This window comes from Monodon monoceros, unplaced genomic scaffold (genome assembly GCF_005190385.1).
Source record: "Monodon monoceros isolate NGI ecotype Baffin Bay Population unplaced genomic scaffold, NGI_Narwhal_1 Super_Scaffold_19, whole genome shotgun sequence".
Lineage (NCBI taxonomy): Eukaryota > Metazoa > Chordata > Mammalia > Artiodactyla > Monodontidae > Monodon > Monodon monoceros.
The window spans coordinates 68,413,319-68,437,134 of record NW_021703775.1 but is presented as its reverse complement, the minus strand read 5'-3'; the positions used below and the strand labels follow the sequence as shown (position 1 = coordinate 68,437,134).

The 23,816-nt window shown below is 37.7% G+C and overlaps 1 protein-coding gene across 2 annotated transcripts in view; it reads right to left on the bottom strand.

The window, feature by feature from the left end:
• The window catches only part of ASXL2 (ASXL transcriptional regulator 2), a 129,865-nt gene that overhangs the window by 62,460 nt on the left and 43,589 nt on the right, over window positions 1-23,816 (bottom strand). Inside the window, exons 2-3 of one of the 2 annotated variants that reach the window (XM_029231659.1) lie at window positions 21,196-21,278; window positions 20,997-20,999 (exon numbers count right to left, since the gene is read on the bottom strand). In XM_029231659.1, coding sequence (XP_029087492.1) covers window positions 20,997-20,999; window positions 21,196-21,278 — 86 coding nt within the window. Of the gene's footprint in view, window positions 1-3,926; window positions 4,000-20,996; window positions 21,000-21,195; window positions 21,279-23,816 lie in introns of those variants that run through there. The other variant, XM_029231660.1, reaches the window with a different exon arrangement.

The window sequence follows — 23,816 nt, the reverse complement described above, 5'->3', positions numbered from 1 at the left end:
ACATAACCATCTCTCAGGTGCAAATACCTACAGACAAGAATCGGATAAAATCCACAGGTTGACAAGGAGCTTCATAGGTCATCTAGTCCATTTACCTACAGATGCTTATATATCCCCTCCTAAAACGTCATAAACAGGTTAATCATCCAGTCTTTTGCACAAGCATATAATGTGGTGGAGAATCACTATGTCCTCATTTCCAAATATTCATAAATTCTGCCTTAAGTTAAGCCAAATACATCTTCCATTTTTTAGCCCTGATTTTATGATGTAAATCAGTGGTTATCATGGTGGAAAAATTTAGGAGGATCTTTTCCTTCCTCTCTGTGATTTTCTCTACTGTCTAAATTTGCTAAAATGACCTTGTAATAAACTATCTTTGTAAGCGGGGGAAACAAATTTAACATTATTTCTTCACTAATCCATATGACAGCCCTTCAAGTACTTTAAGACTCTTCATGAAACCCTGAAGTCTTTTTCAGATTTTTGGTCTCTCTTCTCCTCACTGGCATCTCCTCCCCTGCAACCAAGCTAAAGAAATTTAATATAAAAAACTTTTACAATCCATCCTCAAAATTCACCAATGTCTTCCAACATTTATTATCCCCAGTTCAAGCCTTTGATAAAGAGCTTTAAGGGACATCGTCAGCCTAATTTATTTAATCCTAGACATACTACACTTTGCAATAGATAACCCTGCCTTATCTTGACTTTAATCCCAATCTCTTGTTCATTTTTCTGCACTCTTTCCTACAGAACAGCCTTGTCAAAACTAAGACATAATCAGCTTCCCTATCCCTGACTCAACTATTATACACTCTGTCCTTCGAAGTTCAATCCCCTGAATTTCAGTAGGATTAAATAATGGACTCAGACTTTCAAGGTTAAAAGAAATGCAGAATTATCTAGTTCCCCAAACAGATGCTTGACTAAACCCTATTTCAGGTCAATATTAAATGTAAAAATAAACTTATAAGAATCTTTCACTCATGTGATATACGTGTATCTACCCACACACACAGTCATCATTATCCACATACTAGCTAAAACAAATCAGCACCACATAACTTTAAAATCAACAGCTGATTTGTGGCATGCTTACCTGACAGAGTACACAAAACAAAACTGAACTCAACAGCACCCTGATGATGGAAAATAGTAAGTTTAGAAATCATTAAATTAATAGTCTTGGTAGGCTTTAAATTCACTGAAAATTTTTGTATTCTTACAAACGCTTTCATTAAAATCTTTTGCTTGCCTTCCCTTGGTCATACTACCTGCAATTCTTCCAATGAGAAGTTCATTTGGGTTAACAACTAACCTACTTTTTAAAAAGAAATAACATAAATGTAGTTTTTAAATTTAAAGAGTAGCATCCCACTTATCTATCCTTTAGTGAATTAGTTTCTTCAAACTATTTTCCTCCCCAAACATGCCATGAAACAAACAGAAATAAACCCACTGGAGAAAGGGTAAAAGGGTACGTAGGAAAACTTTCAAACAGGCATTCTGGGAGAAGGAGGCCCAGTTGGGACCACAAAATGAGAAGTATGGATTAACAGAGCAGTGAAAGGGCACGAAACAAGTAAGAGTAATCTAGGAATAGCATGGAGAGGGAGGTCATAGAAACAAAAAATGATTCTTCAGAAACTGTGCTTATGTACTCTCTCTATCCTTTTAATACTTCACTATAAATCTTCATTCTCTTCACCTTCCTATTATTGTCTTTTTTTCCCACTACTGTTTTTTAAAAAGCATGGCTTTTCTACTACCAGTAAGAAATGAGCAAAACCACTTCAAAAGGGGAGGGAAAAAAAAAAGAGTCCAGTGTTTCTATGACTTATTTTAAAGTAAATACATGGAACATAAAGTACTTGACTCCTATCTTATTTATTAGTCCATGGCCACTTCCACTATTCGTTCACTACAGCATGTTGCTTTTCAGTCTGATGAGAAAGAGGTAAGAAAAAGTACACTTTAAGACAAACATAGTGCTTGTCACTCTAACTACTGCGTATAAAGAAATATCAACTGCTTTTATTTCAGCTCATCAGGATGCTAACATTTCTTAACTGGTTGAGCCAAGTTCCTAAACAGCCATACATCTCTGAACTAAAGATATACAGAGGGTTACACGTGAGGACATATTATTTGAGGTAAAAGAATTAGTGAGGAAAACAGGAACTGAAAATAAAATACTTGTCAATATAAGTTATAGAAATAGTCCTGAAAGAAATGAGCTAGGGAAAGAATAAAATTTAACAAATTTGATTAGGTACATCAAAAAAATAAGAATTTGTTTAATTTTCTATCTCTGTTCTATTTGGTATTCTTGTTCATTTAGCAATGTAGTTTATACACCTAAATAGCCAAAGCTATTGACTACAATTATTTTCTCCTTTTGAACAAGCTGTCGGTCTTGACATAGCCATTTATGTCGAGATTCAGAGTCTTGAAGTAGTCAATTGATCGATGAATTTTACCAATTCTTGGCATTTTCCAACTCACAGAAGTAACTTAAGAGTTACAGTAAAGCTCATATAATTAAATGGCTTTGACTGCGAGTATCTTCCCTCAATCCTCAAAAATAAAGACTAAAATAGGAAGGGCAGGGCTTCCCTGGTGGCGCAGTGGTTGAGAGTCCACCTGCCGATGCAGGGGGACACGGGTTCGTGCCCCGGTCCGGGAGGATCCCACATGCCGCACAGCGGCTGGGCCCGTGGGCCACGGCTGCTGAGCCTGCGCGTCCAGGGCCTGTGCTCCACAACGGGAGAGGCCACAACAGTGAGAGGCCCGCGTACCACAAAATAAATAAATATAAAAAAAAATAATAAAATAAAATAAAATAGGAAGGGCAAGGTGGCACCAGCGAGTGGGATCAAACCACAAGAAGCAGCCCAGCCCAGGAAGCCTCTCTGTCCCTACAAGCTGGAGGCTTCCTTTTCCCTACACCTAGAGCCATCAGGCAGCCTGTTCTGTGGCAACTCCTCCCACTCCTTCAGAAAGATGCAGCAGAGATCACTAAGAGACTCTGTGTCACCAAATAAAACAAGAAGACCAAAATAGCACAGCAAAGGCTTTGAAAATTAAATTAAGTTGAAAATGAAATAAAACTTCTAGATTGGCTCAATAGTGGAATGGAGAGGACAGAGTCAATGACCTTAACGACAGATCAGTAAAATTTACCTGATGTGAACAACAGAGAGAAAAATAAAACTGAAAAAAATTTAACAGAACCTCAGGGAGTTGTGGGATAATAACAAAAGATTCAAAGTTTACATCATCAGAGTCTCAGAAGGAAAGGAGAAAGAGTATTCAAAGAACTAAGGGCTGAAAAACTCTTACTTGGTGAAAAATAAACCTACATATACAGGAAGCTCAGTGAATCTAAATAAGATAAACTCAAAATAGTCCAACACCAAGACATATCACAATTACGGACATCCCTGGTGGGCCAGTGGTTAAGAATTTGCCTGCCAATGCAGGGGACACAGGTTCGAGCCCTGGTCCAGGAGGATCCCACATGCCACAGAGCAACTAAGCCCGTGCGCCACAACTACTGAGCCCACGTGCTGCAACTACTGAAGCCTGCGTGCCTAGAGCCCGTGCTCCGCAACAAGAGAAGCCACCGCAATGAGAAGCCCGCGCACCACAACAAAGAGTAGCCCCTGCTCACGGCAACTAGAGAAAGCCTGTGCACAGCAACGAAGACTCAACACAGACAAAAATAAAAATAAAATAAATAAATTTATTTTTAAAAAACCCAACGAGTTCTTACAATTGCTTGTGGCTTAAGTTTTTCTGCTGTACTCTTATCTTCTACAGTAAGCAATGTAGTGGACATCTGTTGTTTCTGCCTGGTCAATATATATTCTCTCTTCCTCTGGAAAGAATGTGCAATCTTGCTTTGGAGAACTATGCCTTACCCCACTGGAAATAGTCTTTGTAGGGCTGTCCATCAAAGATGCCTCACCATCCCTGGACATTAGGCCAGCCAAGTTCACTCTTCTTTGAATTTTTAACCTTGAGCAGAGTAGACATAGACTAATTCATCCCAGCTGGAGTGCCTTGATGAGCCCATCCATTAGTTTGAGCTACCTAATCTCTGCAGCTACCTTAGTTCTCTTTATTTCAGAGCTTCTTTCTTTCCTTTCAGCCTGTGAGCTACCCCACATTCTTCAAATAACTTCCATTTTGCTTAAGTTATTTACATTTGGTTCCTATTATTCATACCTAAATAACCTAATCAAGAATAAGCCCCCCTCAAAAAACAAAAACAAAAAATTTTTTCTTACCTACTTTAAAATTTTTTAAATTATAATTCTAACTGTTTGTATGACCTGAATTAAGGTTTCTTCCATAAACTAATACTCAAAAATGAATAGGTTCTTGTAAACAAACTTAATGGAATACAAATTTAATTGGAGTTAAATTGATTTATCAAGCTCTAACTAAAAGCCAAGCATATCATGTCCAAGTGAAATGAAAACATGTGGATATGGTTTCTACTGTCTAGTATCACAGGCAAGTGAGATAATTATAAGAAGTAACTATAATATAACATGAGAACTGCTATAACAGAGGTGTACTTAAAATGTTACAGAAACACAGATAAAAAACCAATTCAGTAAAGATCCAGACTATGAATTTTAACCTGTTCTGGGCCTTGTTTTAAGTACGTGTCAATCCCGTAAAGGATTTACCAATATTCTCTAAATCAGTAAGAGCGTAAACATACATTTCAACCTTATAGCCAAACAGCAAGTGTTAGCTCACACATTTCCAATCTCTGAAATATTTTCATTTATTAATCTGTATAATATTAGGTATCCTAATGCTAGAAAGTCAAATAATGATTTTAATAAAACTAAATGTAGATTGGGTTTCTAAAAATATGACCAAACAATGATTATAATAAATTGCGAGAAGAAAAAAAAAAAAAGCACATACAGCCAATATTTACATAGTAATATCACTCTTATTTATAATAGTTTCTAGACTAATTATTTAGTTTTATAAAGTAAAAATCATGCAACCAAGGGTAAAGTTAAATTAAACTTGTAAAAGAGTGCTTTATAACTGTATAATACTTCTTTAGAATAAAGTAATTCTTACCTTCTGGAGTTGGAATGCACCCCAAGAAAATGAAAGAAGGAAAAAAAAAAGAGCTTTTAATTTTTCTTTACAAAGCAACAATAAAGCCAAAAAATAAACTCTCCCTTCCCCTCCCAGAACATACAATTCTTCAAATTAGTACCCTCCCCAACACTTTGCTACATAAAACATTAATTTCTTCTTTAGAATTTACAAGTTAGTCCCAAATATCAGTGTCTAAAATACATCAACAGTCTAAACCATTTCAGATAACAGTTGCAGCACCTCAATTACGTGGCAGAGTAAAACTATTACAGCAGCTTAAAGTTAATGTGGATCCAGTGAATATTCCCCATTCTTTAATATCCTTCCCATGCATTTCAAATTTCAAGGAGCCATCATAAAGCCATCAGCTATAGACCCTAAGGTTTATTAGCTTCCCTTTGTTCCATAATGGAATTCATTATGAAGCTAAATAACAATAGATAAGAATACTCTTTTCTGTTAATATCCAAGCATTTTGTGTTTGTTTTTTCATAATTAATCCTTTTGACATCCCTACAAGGTTTGCAGGCTTGAAAGCAGACTGCAACTAGCAGGTAAAGAAAATGCAGGCTGAACACAAAGGTATCAGCCAACCTTAGATAAATATGGTATCAATTTAATTAATAATGTTCTTTATTCTTAAACTGAGCTCTTCCTAGTGAAATCACCTCAAGGCAATTCAGTTTTGCAGACAGTCAAATGATCTGCTCTGTGGCGATGATTTCTGCTGAAAAGTAGTAGAAAATGTTGACTTTATTTCCTTTGCTATATACTTCTATATAAGAAGAGGTGAGGGAAAAAATTAGGTAATTGGATTAGTTTTTGGTGGGAGGTGAGCTAAGACATACTTAAATACCATGTGAGGGAGACTGTTTTGTTCCTAAGTAAGTGCATTTAATACTAATCAGATGCAGCTGGGACTCCTCCAAAGAGGTAAAATTTTAATCTGGCGAATGTTTATTGAGCATGATTTTAGCTAGATGGTTCCCAGAGATTTTTACAATTCCAGCTCTAAAGGAGTTTGCCTGGGATACAAGACTGAGACATAAGAAAAACTCCTTGCTAAATAACGATTTTGAGCTCTGCAAGACAACAATATAAAGATCTATTTAAATGTTCCAATAAGAAAGGTTCTTTAAAAATGTACTGGCCCTTTCAGAAGCCAAGTTACTACAATGGCTGGGGTTTTTATTTCAAATTCTTCCAGAAAGCAATTTACAGTTAGACAGCAACTAGCCTAATGTTCTATGTTAGCACATGGTATAAATTTTATTTAAAAAACAACAGAGCAAATATACTAGTCAGAAGGGAAGGGAGAACTATAGATGTAGAGGCAGTATATACTGAAGAAAAGAACAAAAGTAAGTAATAAGCCTGAGTTTTAGTTTCACTAAGCTAGTTGTCCTACCCTGGCTGAGTCTCAATCTCTATGGGCCTTAATTCTTCAGTAATAAAATGGTATACGACTATAATATCCTAATTATCTTTTCCAGCTATATCATTCTGTGACTAAAATAACGTGACTGGTTTGGAAAAGAGGTTGAGGAGGGAGAAGAAGATGAGGAATGCAAAAGAGATTACCCATTTGGGGGTGTAATTAATCAGGGGCATAATGTTGTAATAGAACTAGGTAGGCTTCATTTGTGAGGAATGCACATCCAAGTGACGTGCTTGTCCCCAAATGTGCCAAAACTACTATATTAGTAGCACTTAGTCTTCCTTTCCAGGTCTTTTCCCATAAAGAACCAATGCTTTTAAATACTTCCTGGCTTGTTTCAGAGGTGACAAATAAGTAATGCTCAACCTTATTTAAAAGCTAGGCAGTTGGCTATACTCATTTATTAGCTGCACAACTTATTTACCCACACGAATTTTATGGTGTAAAGGATTCAAATCCATATGGGCCTCACCAAAATTACTAATTATTATGTATCATAAACTCTTGGGACAACTCATAAATGGTCTAATTCAGAATATACTCAATCTGTGGATAATAAATTCATGAACACCCAGAATCTTTTTTCTTTCTCTTTCCTCTTCTACTCATGAATGGCAAGACCAAAAAAAAAAAAAACAAAAAGGAGTAAAAGAATTGGGTCTCAGGAAATGAATACCATTTTCTTCTTTCCTAAAAACTCTTTCTCTATTAGCTGATATAAAAAGAGTCAAGATAATACAGCCAACAGAATGAGCAAAGCAGGTAAAAGAACTCTGGGGGGGTGGGGGGCGTGGTGGTAGTTATTAAAAGCAATGGTTACCTCAGAAGGAAGGCTTGAAGTCCTAAACTTAACGCTGTAAAAGCACATTTGTAAACAATAATGGCAGCCACAGCTGACTGGCAGGAAAAACTTGTTGTACAACAGATTAAGGATAGAAGTAGTAACAAGTGATAACGTTTTAAGGATTAGCAGGAATGGTCTCAAAGTGTACATAAGCACTTGATTTATGTACTACGAATTATTGTGTACGTTTTATCAATAGTATGTATGCTTAACGTGTATGTTTAGTTGCTCTGTTTTTAAAAACAAACCAGAATATCCAACTGTACATAAATAGTCTCTCTAGTTCTTATCTGTTAAATACATACTGGAATGCCGAAGTAATAAAATACCTGAAATTCACCCCAAAACAGTCTGGGGTGAGAGGACTATTTATAATTTATGCTGGAGGATACATACTTTTGTTTTAGTTTGGAATTTTCCAAAAGTAAAAATTTACATTAAAAAAACTGTCTTCAGTACCTAACTTACAAACCTAGACTTATAACGTAGGTTAAAGTTTATTACCACAGAAGGGAAAGAATGCATTTTTAGATTCTATAACATACCTGGAACTATTTATTCATCAACATCCGAAACAGGTATTAAATATTAATCTCTGAAAACAGATACCTACTCTACAGCTCCAGATCATTACTACCCTTTAACTGCTGTCCTGACAAGTATAACAAAACCAGTCCCCACACCTGAATACGTCCCCTCACCTCTCATAAGGTTCAAACCTTTTTTTCTGAATCTACAAAATATACTCAACGAATTCTTTACTAATCAACCCTCTTCACTTTCCCAGTTTATTCCTCTGTTCTTCCTCTCTATGGTAAATGGCAGCTATACAATCAGGAAGCCTAGAAATAATGTTTTATTTCCTCCTTCCTTACACCTCCCATACCCAATCCATCAGCAAGTCCTGAAACATGATCTCAAATCTGTCTATTCTCTTCATCCTAATCCAAACCACCACATCTTGCATAATCTAGTAAAACATCCTCTTTATTCGTCTCCTTAATCCCTTCAACTCCTAAATGCTGCAGTGCATTCTTCATAGATATATAAAATGTCAGGGGCTTCATGGTGGCGCAGTGGTTGAGAGTCCACCTGCCGATGCAGGGGACACGGGTTTGTGCCCCGGTCCGGGAGGATCCCACATGCCGCGGAGCGGCTGGGCCCGTGAGCCATGGCCGCTGAGCCTGCGCGTCCGGAGCCTGTGCTCCGCAACGGGAGAGGCCACAACAGTGAGAGGCCCGCATACCGCAAAAAAAAATAAAATAAAATAATGTCAGACTACATATCATCTTGTAATTATCAGATATAAAGTAATTATCAGATGTAAGTATTTGGGGTAGGTTTATTTCCATTTGAGGACTGACTACACATTCGGACAAAGCAATGCTTAAACATTTAACCATGCCAATGGATTCATACTGGGTTATTGTGTACTATTCACATCCACTTACTTATTTGGTAGGAAAAAGAGGCTCCAATTATGGAACTAGTCAACACTGAGGTTCCAAACACCTAGTCATAAAACAGCTGTGTTAAATGGCCTACACCAGACTGTTTGTGATACCACCCCCCTTATTGCAATTTAAAAATGACTGGAAAACAAAGGCTACACCGAAATCTAGAATTCTATTCTAAGCCAAAGAAAAATACCATGATTCTGACTTGAAATTTGTGGTTAATCATGGAAGATTCCATGAATTTAAAGCTCAGTCCAATTTCATGATTTAAAATTGACCAGAATTTCTGGTGCTGGTGAAGACAAAGCAGGCGCACAATAGCCAGGCAGCCTTCCTGCCTGCCCATGTCTGTCTGCCTGTCTGCCTGTATCTGTCTCTCTGTCTCTCTCTCTCTGGCTAGTTACAACAAAAGACTGTGGACAAAAATGTAAAAAGCAACTTCCCACACAAAAACTTATACATGAATGTTCACAGTAACATAATTCATCATAGCCAAAAAGTGAAAATAACCAAATGTCCATCAATGGATGAATGGGTAAACAAAATGTGGCATATGTATACAATGGAATATTATTCCACAATGAAGGAATGAAGTACTGATAAATGCTACCACATGAATGATCCTTCAAATCATTATAACATACGAAAGAAGCCAGTCACAGAAGACCAAATAGTGTATGATTTCATAACACGAAATATCCAGAATTGGCAAATCCATGGAGACAGAAAGTATGTTAGTGATTGCCTATGGCTGAGGCATGCGGAGAATTGCAGGGGACAAAGAAGGGGAGTGGCTAATCAGTACAGGGTTTCTTTTCAGGGTGATGCAAATGTTTTGGGTGAATATACTTAAAAAACAAACAAAAAACCCACTGAGCTGTATGCTTTTAAAATGGTGACTTCTATGGTATGTGACTTACACGTCAATTTTTTAAAAGCAACTACTTAAAACACTGAAAATTAAGAAAGCTGGCACATTGGGAAGTCAAAACCTAACTCATATGAGAATATATAGAATAGAATTTACCCATACCCATAGAGAAGGCTGGCCTTGCCCTTGGCTTCTAAGAGATAACTGCTAGGCCCTATGAGGGCCTTGGGCCAGCCAGATAGTAACACTGTAATTCGGAGTGGGGGCTCTGAGACATACCAATAATGTGATTTAGGGTGGGGGCTTGGGTCACATGGTATCGGTTGACCACTAGAGGGGCTAGACACTGAAAACTGAGTAATGTGATGGGCTCCCAATAAAAACTCTAGACATCAAGGCTCAAGTAAGCTTCCTTTGGGGCAATACTCTGTGCTTATTGTCACACACTGATGTTGACAATTAACACTGTCCTAAGTCACGGGGAGAGGATGACTGGAAGCTCTGTGCTGGGTACTAGATTTGACTCTACCTTATGTGTCTCTTCCCTTGATGAATCTTAATCTGTATCCTTCCCAAAACCAAGTGTTTGTTTTCAGTGAGTTATACAAGTTTCTCTAGCAAATTATCAAGCCTTGAGAGTAGTCTTAGAAACCCGTGAACTATGCAGTTGGTATAATAAGTGAGGGCAGTCATGTGGACTATACCCTCTAACTTCAGTTGGCTACACTCTCACAGAGTGAATTTTCTGGGGTTTATTTCTCAACACTTTGCCTAAAAAACAGGTCCTAGTTGAGGAAATGTACTACTGTAGGGGACAGATAAAATTCTAAGAATTGGGGAGTGGGGGGAGGCATGGAATTCCTGAGAGAAAAGAACCAGACAAGGGAGTCCCCTTATTTCCACATGAGGCCTGGGCTCACCCCTGAGCTGTGTATACTTAGGACATTCCCAATTAACACAGCAAAGGCTTTAAGAACTGAACCACTACTCACATCTCAGACTCACCCTGAGTGGCACATGCATGGAACAGATGCAGAACAGCAGAGCACAGGCTTTGAAAACTGAACTGATTATCAAACTAAAACTTACAAAAGGTAACAGAATAGTCAGAATAGCTGGGCTACCTACTTTAAAAAAACAAAGAAATCACCATTCTCCAGAAGTTTTTAACAGAAAAACAGAACATAAAACAACATAATATTCAAAACGTCCAGAATACTACCTTAAATTTCTCAATAAGCAAAGATCCAGGAAAATGTGACAAATTCTCAAGGGAAAAGACAATCAACAGCTGCCAATCCTGAGATTACCCAGATGCTGGACTTACCAGACAAAAACTTTAAAGCATTCATTATTACTATATCCATGAGGTTAGGATAAATGACCTTGAAATTAATGCGAAGACAGGTTTTCAGCAGAGAAACAGAAACTATTAAAAAAAAACCAGGGCTTCCCTAGTGGCACAGTGGTTCAGAGCCCGCCTGCCGATGCGGGGGACGCGGGTTCGTGCCCCGGTCCGGGAAGATCCCACATGCCGTGGAGCGGCTGGGCCCGTGAGCCATGGCCGCTGAGCCTGTGAGTCCGGAGCCTGTGCTTCGCAATGGGAGAGGCCACAACAGTGAGAGGCCCGCGTACCACAAACAAACAAAGAAACAAAAACAAACAAACAAAAAACCCAGAAATTTTGGAATTAAAAGACATAACATCAGAAATTTGAAAAAATCTCACTGGATGGGCTCAATAGCTGAATGCAGAAGATAGAGAAAAGTGTCAGGTGATGTGACAAGAGAGCAACAGAAGTGATCCAATCTGAAATACAGACAAAAAAGGCTGGGAAAAAATGAGCAGAGACTCAGGGAACTGTGGTAAAATACCCAGAGGTAATCCCAACACTGGAAGAAGAGAAAGAATGTGGTGAAGAAAAAACATCTGAAGAATGGCTGAAAACTTGCCAAATTTGGCAAAAGACATAAAGCTACAGATTCAAGAAGCTCAGTGAATGCTAAACAGATTTAAACACAAAGAAACCCACACCTAGACACATTAAAAATCAAACTGCTGAAAGCTAAGCATAAAGAAATTATCTTGAAAGCAACCAGAGAAAACCATGTACTGCTTACAGGAGAGCAATGATTCAAACAGCATGTATTTCTCATCAAAAACCATGGAGGCCAGAAGGCAGTGGAGCAACATTTTTAAAGTACTGAAAGACAAGAACTATCAATACCAAATTCTATATCCAACAAAAAAAATTCTTCAAAATGAAGGCCAAAAAAAAAAAAAAAAAAGACATACTCAGATGAAGGAAAACTAAGAGAATTCATCACCAGCAGAACTGCTCTTAAAGAAATACTAAAAGGAAAGTTCTGCAGGCTAAAGAGAAATGATACTAGAGGGAAATGTGGAACTTAAGGGAAGAAGGAAGAGCAAAAGAAACGGTAAACATCTGGGTAAAAATAGTCTTTCAACTATTTATGGCCTGAAAGCAAAACTAATAATATTGTCTGGTGGGTAATTTCATGTATAAGGTGGAACACATATGACAACTATAACATATAGAGGATGGATAAAGGGACCTAAATGGTTGTAAGGCATCTACACTTTATTTAAGATGGTAAAATATCAATCCCAAGAATTCTGTGAAAGATTGGATATGTATTATAATCTCTAGAACACCCACTTTAAACACACGCACACACAAAGAGAGTGACAGAAAGTCAATAAATAAAATACAGTGCAAAATACTCAGTTCAAAAGAAGGCAGCAGGGTTTCCTTGGTGGCGCAGTGGTTAAGAATCTGCCTGCCAATGCAGGGGACACGGGTTCGAGTCCTGGTCCAGGAAGATCCCACATGCCACGGAGCAACTAAGCCTGTGCGCCACAACTACTGAGCCTGCTCTCTAGAGCCCGGGAGCCACAACTACTGAAGCTAGCGTGCCTAGAGTCCGTGCTCCACAACAAGAGAAGCCACCGCAATGAGAAGCCCGTGCACCGCAATGAAGAGTAGCCCCTGCTAACCACAACTAGAGAAAGCCCACGCACAGCAACAAAGACCCAATGCAGCCAAAAATAAATATTTATTTTAAAAAATAAAAATACAGATAAATTAAAAGAATGGAAAAAATAAATATCACACAAACACTAATCAAAAGTATTCTATTAGGAAATTCCCTGGTGGCCCAGTGGTTAGGACCCCGTGCTTTCACTGCCAAGGGCCTGGGTTCAATCCCTGGTCGGGGAACTAAGATCCTTAATCCTACAAGCCTCGTGCCTCACCACCAAAACGGAAAAAAAAGGTATTCTATTAGTATCCAAATAAACTTCAAAACAAAGACTATTATCAGGGGTAAAGAGGGTAATTACAGAATGAAAACAGGGTCAATTGACTAAGAAAACTTAATGCCCTTAATGCATATGTACCTAACAACAAATATGTAAAATACCTGAAGCAAAAACAGAAATAACAGAAAAGAGAAATAAACAAATGCACAATTATACCTGGAGACTTCAACACCCTTCTTTCAATTATCAATAAAACAAGTAGACAGAAAATCAGTAAGGATATAGACCATCTGAACACCCTATTAACCAAAATGACCTTACATTTACAGAACACTCTACCCCAGAAGAAAACATATACACATGCTTTTCAAGCATGTATGGAATATTTAATGCACCAAGATAGACCATAACCTGAACCATAAAATGATTAAAAAAAAAAAAAGACAGAAACAATAGAAAAAAAGCAGTGAAACAAAATTCTGGTCTCTTTTTGAAAAAAAAACAATAAAATTAACAAATCTCTAGCAAGACTGACAAAGACAGGAGAGAAAATAAAAATTACCAATATCAGGAACAAAACAGGGGACTTTGCTGGCGGTTCCATCCCTGGTTGGGAACTAAGATCCCACATGCCATGTAGCACAGCCCCACCCTCACCCCCAAAAAAACCAAAAGAGCAAAACAGAGATGTCACTATATATTCTGCAACCATAAAAAAGACAGTGAGGGAACAGTGCAAACAATTTTACACAAATTAATCTGACAACTTAGAAGAAATGGACAAATTCTTCAGAAACAACAAACTACCAAAACTCAACTAATAAGAAACAAATAATTTGCATAGTCCTATAACCATTAAAGAAATCAAATTTGTTACTTAAAATCTCCTGAAAAAGAAACCTCGAAGTCCAGATGGTTTTCAATTGAGAATTCCACCAAACATTTAAAGAACTAACACCAATTTTACAAAATATCTTCCAGAATACAGAAGAGGGAATGCTTTCCCCTTATGAACAAGCAGGCAAAGAAGTGTGTGCTCACCATTCTATCTCAACATAGTACTGGGAGTTCATAACAGCAAAATAAGAGAAGCGAATGGGATAGTGTAGAAGCACAGAGGCAACTCCAATGATATTTGGAGATAGGGACATTTCACAAGTGTTTTTACTATTATGTTTCATAATTTATGTATTTGTTACATATACTCTAAGTTTAGAATAATACAATTTTAGCTTAACCCAGAACAAAACAATAATAGGAGAGGATTTCAAGAAAAAGCAAATTCCAATTTGGAGACACTGGCTTTTGGGGCCCCATTCTATCCAAAATTATACGTTGGAATCAGATAATCTCTAAAGTCACCTCAGTTCTTACGTTTTTTTACTTTCTCCCATGTACAAATTTATCACTCAATTTTTTAAACCATAAGTATAAAGAATGTGAATTTTCCATTTAAAAGCCTAACTATTTCTCGTCTATTTTCTCTGTAATTCTATGAATAAAATAATTAAAATAGTGAAGTCCCATTTGTCTCTGGTATTGAGAGCCTATTCTTCTGATGGAAACTGATCATAAATCTTAATAAAAAATTAATCTAGTAAGAGAAGTGAGGATAATATTAAAATATAAGGTGATAATTCTCCTTTAAAAAAGAAAAATATTAAAAAAAAAAAAGAAAAATATTGAGAGGGGGAAGATATGTTAAAATGCAGAGGAAAAGGCCATCAGCTTTGTGGAGGTAATAACTGAGTTGATTGTAAAAGATTGTCAAGATTTTTTCATAAAGAGAGGAAGATAAATGCTGGCTTAATGTCCTGAGTAAAGATAAGAAATCTCAGATCCTATACACGCAACAGCACTGCATCAGTTTAGCTGGGGTGCAGATGGAAAGAAATCAAGTAAACAAAAGTGGTACACGGGACCAGTCAATGACCTCTGTTATTCTATGGAAAAACTACTGAAGGCTTCTGTGCCAGTTACCGATTTATTGACTTTTAGCTCCAAATCCAACCTTCTTTGCCCTTCTCTGTGACAGTGGAGTTGGATTCTATAAACATTTCTCCTTTGCCAGCTGGCTCACTGTTAGTTTTGTCAGTACAGTGCTGGGAGAACACTGCAGAAAGAAAAAAGGGGGCCTTTTCTTTCCAGTTTTAGTGTGCTCTTGCCTGCTTGCTCTCATGGCTTGCAGCACCCAGCAATATGGGGGACACTCAATGGTGCTCACCCTTCGGCAATGTTCAGCAGAATGCCTGTGGGTGCCTTCCCAGAAAATTCTGCTGCTGCCTCAGCTGGCTCCCCAGTTGAGAAGCCAGCAGGAGGCTTTCCAGCAAGTTCTTCTACTACCCAGAAGGCAGTTTTCTATGTGCCACCCCCGGCTATGGCACCAGTGAACTTTGTCATCCACTGGACCAGAGCCCCACCTTCTCCAGGGAGAGCTGAATCACAACCCCTATGGACATGGAGGGGCCTCCTTGAAAGTTATTCCTTCCTGGGGCACGCTGCCTCAGCCCTACAGGTAGCAGCTGCTTCCCGTATCTGTTATTACTGTATTCTTCTGTGTTATCTTAACCTTTCAACAGTTAATTCTTGGTTACCAGTTATTAACTTCCAGTTAATAAATTAACCAGTTAATAACTTCCCTGTTCAAACCATGTAGCTTCTGTCTGCTGACTGGACCCTGAGAACTACAGAACTATAGCTCAAAGATGCAGAGATCTTTTACAAACTTAATTTTAAAAGATTAAAAAAAGAATGCCCCAAAGTCCAGAAACAGCTCCATGAAGCTGTGTGAGTATACTCAGGAGGCTGGAGTTTGAATTACCTCTGGGGTTTGTATTCATGACCGATGGGATAGTTTGTAATCACAGGAAGAAGTATGGACTCAAATCAGGAGAAAACAGGAATAAAGGGGGGCGCTGAGACAGTTTTCCTGTAAACTGTAAATATCTTAAGACATCATCAGACAAAAAGGAAACATCTTAAGTTTTTGAAAGGCTATTTTAAACAATGATGGCTAATGACAGCCATTTACTGTACAAGTTACATTGATTCAAGATAAAATAAAACCCTGAATAAAAAAAAAAAAAAACCTGAATAATTTCCCTTAGAAAGAAACTGAAGTACACAAACTGTATGAAGTGGATACATCTGTCTCTCTGAACCCTTGATTTCATTTGTAGTATCTTGAGAGGGAAACAAAAATAACTATTCCTTCAATATTTAGATTCACATAAATGTATAGCATGATCTAGACTCAATAACACATCAGCTATAATGTGAATGGGGGTTTTTCAACCAAGTAAACTCGAAAAAACTCTATTCAGTCAACAATACTGACTTTTTAAAAAGGAAACTGTCTACGTAAAAACAAATGATTAAAAGCTTACAGAATTTTTTCAAAACGTTCTAACAGTACTTCACATTTGGAACTAGCAATTCTGTGTCAAAGAGCTCAACCCTAGGAAACTACTGCTAAGTTATCATTACTATGTAAGTTAAGAGAAAGAACAATTAGGCTATATTTCAGACATGGAAAACTGAACAAGGAAGTGAGATGCCACAACAAATTGTTTAAAAACCATTTTTAATTTTCTGAAATAACTATTTACTGGCAAACAGTACAGAAACTAAATTCTTTTTCTTTAGGAATGACCAAATACCGTAGTTAGAGCATCTATCTATCTAAATTACCAATAACTGCTACAACCTACAAGTCCCAAATTCTTCTTTCTTTTAAAATCTTTCTATCTTTTCTTCTTCCTAGGGGCTACTTCAACCCTTTTCACATCTCCTTATCTGTTCTAAACAGAACTAAGCTCCTTTTAGAACACTTCAAAACGTTCCTTTCACCTGAAACAACAAAATCCATATCTTCCCTATGACTCCCATGGGAAACTCTATCTTTAAAAGGAGTTCGTTTAGGTATCCGGAAAAAAAAAAAAAAGGAATACACGAAGTCATAAGCTATTATGAGGGGGAAAATTCAAGGACCCTTTTTTTTTTTCTCCCTGTTTTCTAAAATGCTGATATGCTTTACAGTTATAAAACAGTATTTAATTTAAATGTTATAATATTCTAAGACTACTGTACGTTTCTAATTAATTCATTCAAAATTCCATATTTTGGGTAAATGATTTTCAATCTTATCACCTAACTTCTTAAAGGGACTAGTACCTCAATCCTTCTCAACCAGGAGCCAATCACTTCATTTTTAATACTTCTTTTTGTTGACTGGTTGTGGCAAAATATACATAATAAAATGGCTAAAATGGTAACTTGTATAAGTGTACGATTTAGTGGCACTAAGTATTTACACTGTTGTGCAACCATTACCACTATCCATTTCAAGAACTTTTTCATCATCCCAGAGAGAAATTCTACCAATTAAACAATAACTCCCTATTCTCCCCTACTCTCAGCCCCTGGTAACCTCTATTCCATTTTCTGTCTCTAGGAGCTTGCCTATTCTAGGTATCTCATGTAAGTGGAATTGTACAATATTTGTCCTTTTGTGTCTGGCTTATTTCACTCAGCATTTTTTTAAATACATATATACATTCTCTTTCATATTTTTTAAAAATTTTTAATCGATTTACAATGTTGTGTTACTTTCTACTGTACATCAAAATGAATCAGTTATACATATACTCAGCATGTTTTTAAGGTTCATCTATGTAGCATGTATCAGAATTTCATTCCTTCTTAAGGCTGAATAATATTACATTGACTGTATATACCACATTTTATTTATCCATTCATCTTCTGATGGACATTTGAGCTGCTTCCATTTTAATACATTTTAGAATAAAACAATATAGTATGGAATAATCAAAATCAAGCGAGAATCTTCAAAATGGGGGAGCAGAGGGAAAACAGCAAAGGGAAAAATAGCTGAAAAGTCTTGTATTGAGGATTAAGGAATGAAAATAAAACTGTAAAAAGGAGCACATCTTACCATCGTCGCTTCTGAGGGCCCCCAGGCCCTTGGCCTACCTCCCCAAAGGCTCACTAAACCAGAGGCCAAAGTGCCCCCCCCCTCCTCTTCACCTACCACCCAAGTCCTCATGCCCTCTCAGGGCTGGGGGAGGAGGGGCTAAAGGAAGGCGGGGTTCCATGTACATATTTATCTCCCCCTTCCACATAGCCCCACAGACCTTTTGTACATTTTTACAGGGGTGCCCCTCCCAATAATCCCCCTTCCTGGTTAATTAAATGCTAAGACTGGTTAAAAAAAAAGAGCACATCTTCAATAAGCATAGTTACTTCGTTCCATAATGTACCTGAAAACTCTAAAGATTTTAAGACTACCATTTAAGACACATCATGCAGCAAGAGGATAAGCTAGAACTACATTTGAATGTCATCTTCCAATCACTGATACTTCATATATTCATTAACAAGTAGGTTTGCAATGCCTGTTACGTGCCAAGCCGGGGGCGGGGGGGGAGATAAATGTCACTGCCCTCATGGAGCTACTAGCTTAATGTAAGCTACAGAGAAGCTACATGATTTTTTTGAAAGACCAAAGCGATATGTAATTTCAAATCTTAAGTGCTATAAAGAAAGAACACAGAACACTATATACCAAACTAAAAACGGAAAATGTGATCTAGATTGGGAAGTCAGCCAAAGTTCTCTGGAAGAGACATTTTCAAGCTGACACCTGAAAAAAAACAACAGTTAACTAAGTAAAGGGGTCAGCATGTACAAAGGCTGAGGTGGGAATTAGCTTCCCTACACAACTGGGAAGTGACAAAAGTGACCCCAAAAAAGCTATGGGAATGTCGATTGCACTTCAGTTAGAGAGAAGATAATAAGCAAATAAACTGAGAAGGAGCCTGCAGAGCAAGAAAGGAAAGTAGGAATGTTTGGTCACTTCAGGTAATGATATAGAGTTTCAAAAAGGAAGCAGTAGTCATCTGTGTTAAGTAATGCTGAGAGGTAACAAGAGAGGCAAAACTAAAAGTCCAGTGGAGGTGACAAAATGGAAGTCACTGGTGACTTTAAAAGTACTGCTTTGTGGTCACGTAACTGTATCACCACAATATAGTTTAACCAAGAATAGCTTCTTGTGAGTTGTTACTAAGTGAAGTCAGAAGCTATTTTTGATGACTCCACCATCTTGCTACTTTTTTTTTTTTAAGCTCTTTTTTCCCCTTCTGTTCTTTATTTATTTAGTATTCTTTCTTATTTACTGTTCTTGCCTACTCTCTAGAAATAATAATGACAAGTTTAAAGTCAGAGCCTTACTGTGTTAGAGGTAGATGATCCTGCAATTGTCATTTAGACCTAGGGCACTGATGGTGTCTGATCTCTTTTTTTATTTTCTTTTTTTTTTGCGGTACGCACGCCTCTCACTGCTGTGGCCTCTCCCGTTGCGGAGCACAGGCTCCGGATGCGCAGGCTCAGCGGCCATGGCTCACGGGCCCAGCCACTCCGCGGCATGTGGGATCTTCCTGGACCGGGGCACGAACCCGTGTCCCCTGCATCGGCAGGTGGACTCTCAACCACTGCGCCACCAGGGAAGCCCGAGTCTGATCTCTTTACATAAGATTTCCTGGTCTATTTCCCCAGTGTGTATTTTTAGGAATAGAAAATTTTATGAAATTTTTATGAATAGTCTAATTTTATGAAAAGAAATGAAATCTCTTGCTCATTCCTGTTCTATAAAACCCAATAGTGTTATAAAAAAATATCAGAATACGTTAGTAGAATTTTTTCCTCAGAGTAATAACCAAATGCCATAGTGCTCCCTCCTTTCTCATCATTGTGACAATCAAAAATAGTCCCCCAAAATCCTAAACACTTTCGCTATGGGTATTACACTATACCAGGGGTCCCCAACCTTTTTGGCACCAGGGACTAGCTTCATGGAAGACAATTTTTCCATGAACTGGGGCAGGGGGTGGGGTGGGTGGTGGATGATTTTGGGATGATTCAAGTACATTACATTTATTGTGCACTTTATTTCCATTATTACATTGTAATATATAATGAAATAATTGTACAACTCACCTTAATGCAGAATCAGTGGGAGCCCTGAGCTTGTTTTCACTTGTCACTCACTGATAGGATTTTGATATGAGTCTGCAAGCAATTGATTTATTACGGTCTCTGTGCAGTCAAACCTCACTGCTAATGATAATCTGTATCTGCAGCCGCTCCCCAGCACTTGCATCACAGCCTCAGCTCCACCTCAGATCATCAGGCATTAGATTCGCATAAGGAGCACGCAACCTAGATCCCTCGCATGAGCAGTTCACAGTAGGGTTCCTATAAAAATCTAATGCCGCAGCTGATCTGACAGGAGGCAGAGCTCAGGCGGTAATGCAAGTGATGGGGAGCGGCTGTAAATACAGATGAAGCTTCACTCGCTCGCCCGCCACTCACCTCCTGCTGTGCGGCCCAGTTCCTAATAGGCCATGGACCACTAGTGGTCTGTGGCCCGTGGGGTTGGGGACCCCTGCACTATACCACCCCCAGGTGAGAATAACTAGTAGCACTGTAACCTTTTTCTCTTAATGAAAATATCTCTAATGTAGACACCCAGATTTCTGCCTTAACATAAAATATACTGAACATAATTTTAATATTTCTTGATGGCAGAGGGTCTTGACTATGAACAGTGACTATTATGTGCTTTTGTAATATAATAAAGCTCTTAGAAATTAAAGTGTGTTCTATCTTTGGTCCTATATTAATTGACCCCAGGCTGTTTTATTTGAACATAGTAAGACTATTACTTGAAACACATACTGCTTTATGTATCTTTTCCATTTAATTCTTTTTGGCCAAGGTTATTTTTTCCTAGACTGTTTACATCTACCATTCTCCCTGAACTAGAGGACTTCTAAATTTGCTAATGACTAAGCTTATTAAATCAAAAGCCTGAACTGATAGATGAAGGCTTGAAGATGGCTCCAGGCCTTCCTAAGAATTAAAGTGCATGGGTGTGGAGATAGCAACCTTCTAAGAATTTTTTTCTAACTTACTTTTGGTTTTGTAACTGTGCTATGACTGAAAACTCCAAAGATCTGAGCTGAATAAATCAACAAAGCAGTTATTACTAAATAATCAATCTTCAGGACTAAAGTAGACTGCTATATACTATAAAATATTCTAATCAAGTATTATAATTATTACTAATAATACTTAAATAACTCACCTGATTTCTTTTAGTCCTTCTCTCTGGATAACTTGAAGAATTTCTTTATGACTCATGGGTGTATTGGGATATTTTTCTAAGACCTGAGAAACAAGTATATAATAGTAAATTATTTCTTATTTTAATTTCTTATTATAATTACATATATAAATTATATTTATTATAGCTATGTATTAATTTCCTCCAGCATATACAAATCCAGAGACTTTTCATCCCTTAAATTCTTGGATAATAAGTGGAAAATTAATGAAACGTAAATAGGATATTCTCTCCTTCAGTCACAAACCGTAAGTCAAATCCTGAAGCAGAAATGGATCAAAAAAGATAAGATTAATAATTCAATTATTATTAATGCATAATATGAAATTATGTTTACTTTCTGCCTCCACTCCCTCATCACATGACTACCTGTGGACTTACTGGAAGCACCTTAAAGATTATCCATCTTTACATCTCCAAACAAAGTCTAGTACATCTTGGTTGCTCAGTAATTTCTTAACCAAAACAAAAGAACAATACAGTTATAATGAAATTAAAATGGTATCCGTGTTCTGGTTCTGGTGAAGATGATGTAATAAGCATAAATTATCCTGTCTCTCCCGAATACAACTAAAAACCTGGACAGAATGCATGAAGCAGCTATCTGAGGACTCTGAAAATGGTAGCAGTTGGTTTCAGGGAGGAGACCAAAATTAGAAGTACTACTAACCCAGCAGTGAGTTTCCTGGTTTTGTTTCCCCTAGGATCACTCAGCCTAGACTCAAGGGCAGTCCAAACTCAGAACTGCACAGTAAGTGCAGACAGAAATGGCTCCAAGAGAAGTCTTCTCTTTTTTTTGTCCGAAAAGCAGTAAAGGGGGCCCCTAAAAGGGAGGACAATCCTCTGAGTGTTTTTTTCCCTTTCTCTCAGACCCTGCCCCCAAGCAATCCAAAGGCAGCAGCTGTGGCAGTGATGATACCTGCAGTGGCTGGACAGGGACCTAAAACTTCAAGAAAGCAGATCCCTTCCGATCCCATGAGTGTGGAGGGAATTCCCATGGTTTATATTCTTTCTCCACCATCCTGTTGCTTGGCATCAAAGGTAGATGCAGTTGTGGAAGTGTGCAGCAAAACACCAAAATGAAAACCTTAGTTATCTAGCCACAGGACAAGGAAGAAGGGTCTCTAAGAGCCAGAAAGTGTCAGGGAACTTGCAAAGAGAAAGGAGCTCAAGAAAGTGACACCATGAAGTTCTATAAACACTCCTGGGGTCACCCAAGAACTATGCCTATGTGGATCTGACCCTAAACATACTATCAGGTTCCCAAATTTGCCACTCGGTGGTGTACATGCGGGACAGATAGAAACAAAGGCTTTGAAAACTAGTCATTGGAATTTTAGTGCACAGAAGGGTAGGCAGAAACTTATGACCTGAACCTAACAAGACCAAATGCCCGCTTAAAAAAATCCTCCCATCCCTAAAAATAAAGTAATAACAACAACAACATTCTCCATAGCATTTAAATGAGACAGAGTATCATAACGTTAATATCAAAATGTCTAATATATGATCCAAAATTACTTGACATATGAAGAACCAGGAAAATCTCAATAACTCACAAGAGAAAAGACAACCTACACACAACAAACCCAAGATGCTACAGACTCTGGAATTTTCAGACAAAGACTTTAAGGCAGCTACTATAACCATGCTTCAAGAAGCCAGGAAGATGATTCTTGGGGGGAAAAAAATATAGTTAAGAGTCTCAGCAGAGAAGTAAGATTCATTACATTATTGTGTGTGTGCCTATGTGGTGTATAAAGCAAATAAAAATTTAAGGCTAAAAAACACAATATCCAAAGTAAACCCAAAATTCTCTGGAGGGGCTCGACTGTAGAAGGGAGATAACAGAGGAGAGAATCAGTAAACCTGAAGATAGAGCAATAGAAACTATCCAATCTGATGAACAGAGAGAAAAATGATAGAAAAAATAAATGAACAAAGCCAATGGGACAATATCAAAAGGTCTAACATTCATGTCATCAGAGTCCCCAAAGGAGAAGATAAAGAGTAGCACACAGAAAACATATTTAAAGAAATAGCAGCAGAAAACTTCCCAAATTTGGTGAAAGATATACACTTACAATTTCAAGAGAATCAATGAATCTCAAACAACATAAATTCAAAGAAACCTGTACCCAGATATATCATAACCAAATTACTGAAAACTAAAGAAAATTTTAAAATCTTGAAGGCAGCCAAGGAAAAACAACCTTCCACTTAGGAGAAAAACAATTCCACTGACTGTGGGTTTCTCATCAGAAACTATGGAAGGCAGAAACAGTGAAGAACATCTTTAAGTGCTGAAAGACAACGACTTAATTCCAAAATTCCTATCTAGCAAAAATATCCTCCAAAAATGAAGGGGAAATCAAGACATTCTTAGATTAAAGGGAAACGAAGAGTATTTGCCACTAACAGACTTCTATTTTATTTTATTTATTTTTAAATTTATTTATTTTTGGCTGCGTTGGGTCTTCATTGCTGCACGCGGGCTTGCTCTAGTTGCAGCGAGCGGGGACTACTCTCCGTTGCAGTGCGAGGGCTTCTCATTGTGGTGGCTTCTCTTGTTGTGGGGCACG